The sequence below is a fragment of the Lytechinus variegatus genome, chromosome 2 (assembly GCF_018143015.1).
Source record: "Lytechinus variegatus isolate NC3 chromosome 2, Lvar_3.0, whole genome shotgun sequence".
NCBI classification, from domain to species: Eukaryota; Metazoa; Echinodermata; class Echinoidea; order Temnopleuroida; family Toxopneustidae; genus Lytechinus; species Lytechinus variegatus.
In genome coordinates, this window is record NC_054741.1 from 65,166,763 (window position 1) to 65,177,969 (window position 11,207).

Here is an 11,207-nt window from a genome sequence, read left to right on the forward strand (position 1 = left end):
ACAAATCTTATTCTGCCAAAATGATATGCACACTCTGAATGTACATTGTACAGTATTCATACAAAACCTGCATTTCTGTATATGACTAAAGGAACAGCACATCTGGCAAGTTGAATAATAATGAATAACAGGTGTTCTGAATTACACACAACTTTATCCATGACACTATCTTATACTAAATCACATTTTCAATAATATAAAATCCAATCTTATTATATTTTTCTTGTTAATAAAAACAATAACAATAACTTGATTTATAAAGCGCCGCTATTACCACGGCCTAAGCTGCGCTTCCCATATAGGTGCTTAACCATTCAAGGAAATTTCTTCCTACCAGGTACCCATTCACCTCACCTGGGTTGAGTGTAGCACAATGTGGGTAAATTTCTTGCAGATAAAAAACATGCCATAGCTGGGATTGAACCCACGTCCCTCAGATAGAAAAACGAGTCATAACCACCAGACCACAATGCTTCCACTAACAAGCATCTGAATGCAAAATTTTGTAATTTGTCAAGATTTCAAGATAATTATTGAAAGTTTGCTCCAATTATATTAAAATCTGAAATATTTGCACAAGAACTTCACTTGTCATGCATGAAGTCATGCATAACTCAGGGTACAAACAGCCTATAAAAACAGCCCCAGGTTCATGCACTTAAAACAGATATTAATGATTTATTTATAAAAATCTATAATGGTACAAAATACAGTTTGGCATACATTCATAATATCAATATATATAACATTAAATGAACAGTCTTTCCTGTATTCTGTTTCACAAAGAGTTGTTATAACAATAATAATAATAATAAACAGTTCTTGTATAGCTCATATCACAATTATGGATGTCTCTATGCGCTTCCAAAGGACTTGGATATTATTACCCCAGCTGTAGCTTGGCAGCCGTAATTACTAAGATTACAGCGCACACGCATTTCAAGGAATAAATTCCTGCCAGGTACCCATTCACCTCACCTGGGTTGAGTGCAGCACAATGTGGATAAATTTCTTGCCGAAGGAAACTACGCCATGGCTGGGATTCGAACCCACGACCCTCTGTTTCAAAGTCCGGAGACTAATCCACTGGGCCACAACGCTCCACATAATAATGTACAATTTCAGTAACAAGTTTGCCGTAATATAGATCAATTTATTAGAATGATTTCAGTAGCTTTAGATTGTTGTTGCAAATTTGTAATTGTAACAAGTTTTATGAAACAGGCCCCGGGACTATGCACAATTTTTAAAAATATGTAAAACCTTGGTGGCCATTTCATTTGTCAGTCCATCAAATAGGCCCCGCTATTTTAAATTCCCGCAGGCTAACCTTTTCAAATAAAGAATCTCTAGTTCACATGAATTTGTGAAAAAGAAATATAATAATGCTTTGAATGTTTACATATAAACCACTTATCAGCGATCCGTATAATCAGATCCCTCCATATACAAATCAATCAATTCCATACATATCATGGTAATTCCACATAAATGTTTTCCAGTGATATTTCCATCACTACCACATCCCCTATGAAGTAAGCATATGCATTATTAGACACATACAGTACATGGAAATTATAAAGGTGATAAGTTCGGTTGTAAACTTTTGTTTGATAATATGACAATGAATGTCTTAAGTACTCTGCAAAGAAGGTACGGACACCCTAGTTGCATTAACATTATCATCAATATCTGAATACAATGTAAACTGTCAACAATCCTTTTCTAGTTCACATTCAAACAAACACACACAGAAATGACAGAATCAAACAAATGTAAAATACACACAATATTCAAATTATTTAATTCCTATCAAGGGTAACCAACAGTTAATTATCTTGTACTTTTCATTATCATTTATTAACATCACTATATGCAGTTTTTCCTCTAAGAAAAAAAAGAATAGCAGTTTCTTGATTCAACATTTCTGATCATTATTTTAATATGCAATAAATCAGGGAAACACATTTGGTATTACAGAAACTTACTGAATATTCTTTAAAACCCATTCACAACTGAATTCCTACTGAATGTGTACGGGGACTATTGTACACCAGTAGGAAACAATTCGATATTTCAGCTTTGAGTATCAAACTACATGCACATATTTTACCTGGGAAATGTTGAGCCAAATTCATGCATGAATACAAAATGTATTTTAAATAGCATTTAAGTCAGCATAATCTTGATGAAAAAATGTTTAGTATAAAAAATAAGTAAATGCTACAACAGTAAGAAATTGTATGAAGTGCTTGTACATATAAGATACAAGAAAAATGAAAAATAAGTAGGAAAAAATAACATCTAAATGAGCATTCTCTTTGCAAGTACAATGAAATCTAATCTCCATTGAAAGTTATGGCTTTCAATGTATTTTGCTTTACTCATTGACTCATGGGTTGTATTCTAAAAAATCAACTTGAGTTTAAATCCAAACTAAGCAAGAATTTCAGACTGTACTTTTATAGAATGCTAGATTTCAGAAGCCGTTTTCAATGCAGTGTGATGTTTCAAATTTAGGAGCAGTTTAAATAAAGCTTATCAACACATTGGCCATTCAATGAATACCAAATACAACTATTTCTGCTTTCAGCTTTGAAAATAAGCACATGTACAATGTCAAAAACTGCACATTTTCCATCAAATTTTGATGAAATTCTTGGTACTATTCGAAACGGATTCTTCTCTATTTAGTTCAAATCAACTTAATGACTCTGCCTTTAAGGTAGTTCGATTCACAATCAGCAAAGGCAGCAACACAAATCTTCATGAATGATTGTAAGACTGATTGTCATGACTGAAGTACAATTAATTACTAACCTTTGTGTTATGGGCCCCAGATGTGTCTTCATCCCCAAACAAGGACAAACTATTGAATGTATGTTGAATTTAATTGCTTCATATTCATCATTTAAAAAAAAACACAATGTGGCTTTGCATTTACAGTACAGTAACTCACATTGTTAGATCCAACCCAACTGGGATAGAGCTTTTAAAATATCTATATCCTCCTGAAAGACTAGTTGGCCTGGCAAGGACGATAGTTATGCAACAGAGACCTTATTAGCTGGCATGAAACCTACATCACCTAACGTTCTAAGTGAGACACGCCCACTGGGACGCAGTGAAAGCCATGTTATACTACCGTGATACAAACTCATGCGAAGCCAAGCCTCAGGCGGGAACTGCATTGCTCTGCAATGTGAAAAGAAAATGGGAAAATAGCTCGATTACTTTGTTAATCATTCGCCTATAGGTTACTTTAACAAAATACTATGAAAACAGTCATTAAATGAACACAATGAAGAGACTGAATAATTACGGGTAAGTACAATGCTTTTCATACTAAAATATTAACATTTCTTTTGTTCAAGCCATCCACGATATATAAAGATTAATTCATCTTGAAGATGATCTCAGAATGGAGTGAACTTATCTAAAATCTAATTTCTGAAATATGGTTAACAGGCATGCAAGTAATCAAACTATATTCAATTTAAACTTCTGTTACTATCTTGTCATTTATGATAAAAGTATTAAAAAGGATTAAATTTGCAATTAAGAATCTCCCAGGTCTTTATGTATTTAATCTTTTCATTGGGTTAACGCAATTTATGCAAAGGGTCATTTTCAAACGTGAGTGACACGACAATCGGAGAGGTTTAAGGGCTCATATCTTCAAACTTAAAGGTTATGAATCAATCATGACTACTATATTATATACAATGTAGGACTGGCATGGGCCACTGCGAGTTTGATTTGAATTCAACAATTTGTTTAGTAGATATGATTAAAAAACGGTGCGTGAGTGACACGACAAATTTTGGACATGGGTTTCTGACCACTAACACATATGGTTGGATTCGTGCCCAAGTAATTGTCATGGAGTACTGTGAGTACCAGTAAATGGACATAAATAGTGTACCTATCTAACACATATAGTCAAAATCAATCAAACCTTCTCTATGGAAAATGGTACCCTCCTATATACCGTGAGTGACACGACATGCAAAACGTGAGTGACACGACAAGTGCAAAAATACAACATTTATCTCAACATTGAAAGTATTTTTTGCATGATGTAGAAAAGTAAAATACCATTAACCAAAAAACAAGCTTAATTACATAATAACTGCTTTCTTTAAAGTTCATAATATGTCATCCTGATGTTTTATTCTTGGTTTATGGTCATATTTGCCCATCAACTCACATTCCCTATACCATACCACATTGTCACACTAGGGCTTCTACCACTCTCCTCTTTAGAGGAGGAGGGGGCACTTGAAGGAGGTGTTATAAGGTCTTGGCATTGACATCAACTCAAACATTCTTTTTGTGGCCTGATATCATTCAAAACTTTAACTCTTTCTCCCTATCTGTATATGAAAGTTTACAGGTTCCTACAATTCAGCATCCACAACGGATGGAATAATTTTTCCTTGTAAGAAAGGTATTCTCAATAGTCGCTAACATCATCTGGCATGGTCCCTTTATACCTCAATAGCTTTTCCCCCTCGAGGTCCAGCTCTGTTCTTATCAGGGTACCCCCCCCCAAAAAAAAAAAATGATCTACTGGTACATGGCAAGGTGGCAACCCATCCAAAGTTGCTCAAATCAAAATGCGGTCTCGGTTGGGACTTGTTGGGACCTACATGAACATGCATCATTTTGTTGTAATGAATATGTGTAACTGCAAATCTGCTCTGAACACACATCGGCCCACTTATGGTAGTTTGCTGTTCAGACCCTACATGTAGTTAATCACTAGCGGTATGAATGGTGGCCGAACAAATAATGATTTTGAACTTGGCATGTAGCTGCTTCAAGCAATATCCAAAATGTTCTATCAAATCTCAGTACATTCTCACCTGAAATGTTTGTTTTCTTGCAAATTTGTTTATTTCATGTCCTGGAATACAAGCTTTATGGCAAATGAAAAGGTTGATTTAATCAATCAGAAGGAAAAGAAAAATATTTTCTTTTCTGAATTTGAAAAAATGTTTGGTGTTCATGGTGATCTCTTATATCTCATGTACACTACTTTACCACTAAATTTCTGCAAATTTAAAAAAAGGATCCCTGACTTTTCTAAAGCTCTATGAGTATAACAAAGAAATAACATTGCTCAAAAGAAAGGTGAACTTTCTGCTCATTTCTGTAAATGGAGACAGTGAATGTTCGAGTAATACCTAGGTATGACTTGAAACATCACCATCACCAACCCTTTATGCATTGTAAATATGTCCATTGCTAAAGTATAGTGGTTTTTCTCTTGATAGTTTAATGATACATTCATAATTTTGTGATGATTGATTATGTTGTTATATTCTTAATCACAGTACATTCACCAAAATATGAATTAGGATCCGAGTCTTCAAACCAATGGAAAATTGTCAGGATTTTTTAAACCAAGGCAACCACGGAGAGGAGAGAAAATAGATGAACTCAATGTCAAATTCAATATTTCCATAAAAAGGAGTAAAATTAGGAAGATGGAGGAAATTATTAGCCTAAAATAGGCCTAAATGATGTCAGGAACAACATTTTGACTGTATCCCTGGTAAAACGCTTCAAAAATTACTGGATGTCCTTTTTATAGACAATATAATACCGTGAGTGACACGACATTTCGTGAGTGACACGACATTGTGAGTGACACGACACAACTTTAACAGATAATTTTAGCTTTACCTTAACACATTGGACCAAGTTACTTTATATACAATAAGGTACAGATAAACTGTATTTGCTCCAGTACTGGGATAAATTAATTTTCAGAATACACAGCTCTAGAAAACTTTTTGCATTTAAAACGTGAGTGACACGACAACCAGTTTTGAAAACTTCGAAACCCAATTTTTTTCAGAAAAACACTTCACAGAATTTTTTTTGCTATTTAGGAGTTAGATACAATACACAGCTTGTATCTTGCCAACAAATGTGCTTCTAATACAAATTTTATATTGTGATAGGCAATATGTGAATTTTAATGCAAAAATCAACATTTTGTAACATTTAATTTCCCTTGCATAAAATTCACTGTATCTCAAGACATAATTAATACTTTTATGTAAATGAAATGGAAAAATATACTTTAAGATGTCTAGTTTCAAAAAACATTGATGCCTAATGATTTCTAGCAAGTTTTAATTTTCACCCCCATGTCCACTTTTGTTTGAAAATGACCAAAGGTAACATTTTCTTTAACAATTGACATTTTGAATTAAAATAGACTATTAAATGTAAGACAATTTCAATTAAGTTTTGAAGGAATGCCATGAATACTCGTCAAATTCTGCTTTACTGCAAGCCTTGTGGTAAAATCCAAATCAGCTTAAAATCATAGCTGATGGCAAGATTTCTATGCCGTCAAGAATTGAATTTGCACTTATTCATACAGGGAGACTTATAATAGACTGGAATATTGACTTATGCATTCCACTATTTGAAGAACTTTTAAATTGGAGTGTAAATAACAATTTTGTTAAAACATACATCACAAATAGGTGGGTCTTTCCTAAAGCTGTTCGCAAGTTAAGAGCGACTTTAAGAATGACTGTTGAACTTTTCTTACGTGCCTAATACTGTTATCATCAATGGACATTCAATGTTGAGTATCATTTATCATAAGAAAGGATCATCAGTCATTCTTAAAGTCACTCTTAACTTGCAAATAGCTTTATGAAACAGGTCCCCAGGTCATTGAGTGTCTGTTGGGCTTGACGTGTCATAAAATAGGATCATAACAGACCAGTTACCTGCATACAAAGTATCTAATGACGTTGGCATGGCATACAATGACCTCAAAGCTATCCTTCGTCTGTTCAGGGTCAGCTCGGTGGAAGTATTTCCTGAATGCAGCCTCAATCCGAGCTCCATCCTCATAGAACTGCTAGAGAATGCCAAGACAAGGGTGTCAGCAAGAGGCAAGGGAGTGTTAAAGGAAACAGATAAGACAGAAAATGTTAGCAACGAAAAGAAGACATTGCAGTTTTACAGAAATACAGACAATCTCATTCATTCCTTTTCTCCCCAAAGTTCAACTCTCTCTCTCTCTGCCTTTCTTCCTCTCTCCCACTTCCTTGCTCATTCTATCCCTCCCCGTCCCATTCCCCTCTTTCTCTGTTTCTCTCCTCTCCCTCACACACATAGACACACTCTCTAGAGCTCTCTAAATCTATAAGACTGAGGTGCAAACAGGAAAGCGAAAACATGAACAACAAACCAAATACAGAAATATCACACGTTTTAGCACAGAAATTAGGGTAATGAACGACAGTCAAGTTTTCTGTGATGAAGATCTCTACTAGGAAAAAAAACACATAATCAATAGGAAAATAATGCCTCTAGTAACCAACTTCCATTAAAAAGAACAGGCATCCAGTTATCAAAGGGCAAGTCCCCCCCCCCAAAAAAAAAAAAATGAAATAAGGAAACAAATTTCATCACAATCCCACTTATTTCCACTTAATTCCACTTATTTTTCACAAAACAATTACATGCACAACACAATATTATGCAATGAAAGATTTGATGATGTCATTATCTAATTCATATTGTATTGGAGTGATGCCATCCATCAGTTACCTAATTTTTCTTTTTGTTTGGGTAGGTTTGAGGATGTAATTTTTCATTCAAGAATATATGTACATATACTTTCCATTTGAGTCTACATTTCACATAAAGCTATATTGTGAAAAGCATTTAACTCACAAATCTTTGACCGAGTCAAACAACTTTCTTTCATCCTAAGTGATTCAACTTTATTGATAGGCAAACTTACATGTATTTCATTAATTCTAAATACCTAATGGTATATTTCATTAATTACAATAAAAAACCTTTTTCTAATAAAAGAGATTTTCATTCCTATCTTCATTCGATTCAGTATAGCATCTGAAACTGCAAATGCTCATTGTCATTGATAATCTTATCTAACAAGAAAAAATCTAAAACTAATAATTATATACAATAAATAAAAAAGACAAAACGATTTAACTATCACCACAATAATGATCTCACCTTGACTTCCGGTTTCCAGTGACCCACTGGTGGTTCAGGGGGTATTGGTGCACCCTCTCTCAGGAGCTCACATGATTCACGAGGTACATCTGGTAGCTGTTCACAGATAATGTTTGCCGTTTCTATAGCTCTGGCCATGGTAGAGTTGATGATGGTAGTATAGGGATGGTTCAGAGCCTTCAGTCGCTTTCCTGTCATTTCGGCTTGCTCCCGTCCTGAAATATTTCACAAAGTTAAAATATTTACTACAAAATGTTAATGTAAAATTACTAAAATCCTAATCCTGCAAATTTAGAATGCACTGACTTGTCATTGTGCAAACTTTGAAAGGTTTAGTCTTCTTTTTTTTAAATTCAAGAAACAAGGATCATTGACACTTAATCTTTTTCAATCTGTTAGTATTTTTGGTTGAATGAATACACAGTAATAATAATGATAATAATAATAATAATAATAATAGATGGGATTTGTAATGTGCCTACCAGGTAATCCAATCTGCCTTAGTGTATTACAGGGGTAAATACCTGCACTTTATTATTCTTAATCATAAAAAATAAAAAAAACAAATGAATAGATAAATAAACAAATCAAAAGTAAGTTACTTGAGGCAGTGCTGGATAAGAGTCTTGCTTTTATATTTTTCAAATGAAAAAAAATGTGACACCTTGTTGTCACATTCCACTTTGTGCCTCCAACTAGAGCAGAATTATTCTAGGAAGCAGGAAGTACCTACCCAATGCAGTGAGTATCCTGACATCATCAGTGATCCCATCAGTGTTGTACTGTCCATGTCTGATGAGGATCAGATGCCTGGTTGCTGTTGGTTTTGCTCCAGACAGTCTGGCTGTTGGATCCTTAGAGTCAACCTCAGTCCTGGATGGATCTATCAAGCTTTCTGGGTCTCTCCTGACAATAAGGATATTCTTGAAATTAATCATTGTAGTTTTTGCTTGGAAAAATAACTCTTCAGGGAGCGTTTCATGAAAGTTGTCAGCACTGACAAATTGGCTTTCTCCGACAGTTACCATAGTAACAGTCAGAGGCAAGTGCCTCTCAGCCAATCAAAACCAAGGATTTCACTGAAATTGTCAGCACTGACAATTTAGTCAGTGCTGACAACTTTCATGAAACACCCCCCTGATTCAGGGGTGGGCAATAAATTATCAGGAAAACTTAGGCAAAGCCCTTTTTTACATGTAGGCTACAGTAAATGACATGACAATATTGACATTGCTTAAAGAGAAATTCCAGTAGTTGCAGTAACACTTATATCATGAGAAAGTCTGTAAAACCAGGCTTAATTGTCAGTATATCATCGAGGATCTAGATCTGGTACAGTTACATAAACTGAACTTTGTGAAATCTTGAAATCTACGCTGAAAAACGTTCACACTGAAGATCCCCAACACAGATAGGCACACGTGGGACAGTGTATTATTATTGCTGGAATAAAGACCCGACGGAAGTGACCGAATCCGCGCTTATTTTGCTTATTTCTCAGCAATTACACAATTTCTCGCAGAATCCTTTGGCATATATTTTTTATTCATACAAACAGACACTTGGGTGGTCATTATATTAGATTCTGTAAAAAGTCATTTTGAGATCATTACCAAAACTGGAATTTATCTTTAATTCCTGTATTAAACGATTCAGAAACATTATAGGGTCTAGCAATATAGAATTGGTTTACAAAGTTAGTAAAGGACCTGCCCTTGAAATGAACTTTTGCACAAAAAATATTATTATTTTTCTGCATGTTCCTGGTAAAATCAGAAATTTGGTGAAGATCATGATAGTTCCAGTCAACTGAACAACAGAGCCCAGTCAATTGATGCAGATGAAAAGCCCTGGGAGCCTGCACTTGCAATCACCCTACAAATACAACTTGCCATACTCAGAATCCAGAAATAAAGCATGCATGCAAAGTCTAGCTTAATAAGTGAATATCAGTCCCAGAATAATTAGGGGCTAGGACAAGGCCAACTAATAATTCAAAGAAATCATCTGGTATAATGCTCATTTACAATTGAACTTCCAAGCTTTAAATATTAAATCTAAACTTCATATAATGTATTAAGTTTGACTTTGTGAAGGATTTTTATAACACATATTTCTTGCAGGGCAGAATGTCTCTAGCCTAACACATTTGAAGTCCGCAACCACCCTGTCTGCATTGAGTCTATGCAACATACAAAACACAGATAATCTTTTTGTTTGTTCAGTATCAGTTCTATGAACTCCATTTGTTTGTGATCTGATTTTCAATATACATCTAATCTTGAGAAATATTGCACAAGTGAGCTTGAAAACTACAATTTTTTAGAATATTTTGGTAAGGCCTCCCAATTAGTGGAAAGTACAAAATAGGGCACAAACCTTTTCTTTTCATTAGAAAACAAGATCAATAAAAATTGTAGTTGGTTTCTCTTTTTTTTCTAGATATTAACAGTAAAATTATGGTTGCTAGACACAAAGCCCTTCTCCTCTTCCTCGTTTGGTTTGGCTGGTAACCAGTCAGAAATGACTATTTTGCCTCTGCTTTATTTCTTTTACCGTAATTACCTCTAAGTTGGATCATGTGCCATGTTTGTGGTGGGGCCTGGGGCTAGGCTTGAGATGAGGCAGAGTCTTTCTCAGTTTCTTTCAATAACTCCTCCTAAATTTCTCAAACTTAATAGGCCTATGGCTATGGAGTATGGTAATTAAGTTTAGAATGAACAGTTTTACTAGTTTGTATCACTCACTCAGTCAGAGAAAGGATTTTTCAAATTTAACTTAATTTGAAATCTAATTATGAATGTTCTACCTCTGGATTCTACTTTCTAGAGTAAGGATAAGAAATCTGTAAATGAACTTTATATTCAGTTAAGCTCCCCACAAAAAATTCAGAATAGAACACAAAACTGACTTGTCCCAGTTGGAATCCCATCTGACACTTGGGTTGTGATTGGTAGTCCACGCCGCCAGAGCTGTGGGGAGGAATCCATCTCGCTCTCGCTGGGAATATTTCATTGCAGCTGCTCCAAACGCAACCCCACTTGAAACTCCAATTAAGAGCTTCGCGGCTCTAAAACCATGATTAAATGATGGCATTGTTTCGATTCGGTGCAGAATATGATTTCAGAATCTGTTCAATCAAATAATTTACCAATAAAATCAAATTAAATGGAAGATTTTCCGTT

General features: G+C 34.7%; 1 protein-coding gene across 2 annotated transcripts; it reads right to left on the reverse strand.

Annotated features, from left to right (window-relative positions):
* Positions 1–1,762: 1,762 nt before the first annotated feature.
* Positions 1,763–11,207, reverse strand: LOC121408665 (serine/threonine-protein phosphatase PGAM5, mitochondrial-like). 2 transcript variants are annotated; one of them, XM_041600206.1, is made up of 5 exons: positions 10,934–11,207; positions 8,756–8,928; positions 8,023–8,237; positions 6,759–6,889; positions 1,763–3,195 (listed from the first exon to the last, which is right to left on the reverse strand). In XM_041600206.1, exons 1-5 carry the CDS (start codon positions 11,116–11,118, stop codon positions 3,045–3,047), a joined length of 855 nt encoding a protein of 284 aa, XP_041456140.1. In that variant the 5' UTR covers positions 11,119–11,207; the 3' UTR covers positions 1,763–3,044. The 2 variants fall into 2 exon arrangements, with proteins under 2 accessions (XP_041456140.1, XP_041456139.1); XM_041600205.1 differs by having other exon boundaries at positions 6,759–6,892; positions 10,934–11,205.

Excerpts from the sequence above, each read along its gene's own strand:
- LOC121408665 (XM_041600205.1), bottom strand. The coding sequence starts at position 11,118 with ATGCCATCATTTAATCATGGTTTTAGAGCCGCGAAGCTCTTAATTGGA. Across the intron at positions 8,929-10,933 it reads TGGGATTCCAACTGGGACAA|GAGAGACCCAGAAAGCTTGA; the intron begins GTCAGTTTTGTG and ends CCTTATTGTCAG. Across the intron at positions 6,893-8,022 it reads ACTGGAAACCGGAAGTCAAG|CAGTTCTATGAGGATGGAGC; the intron begins GTGAGATCATTA and ends GGCATTCTCTAG.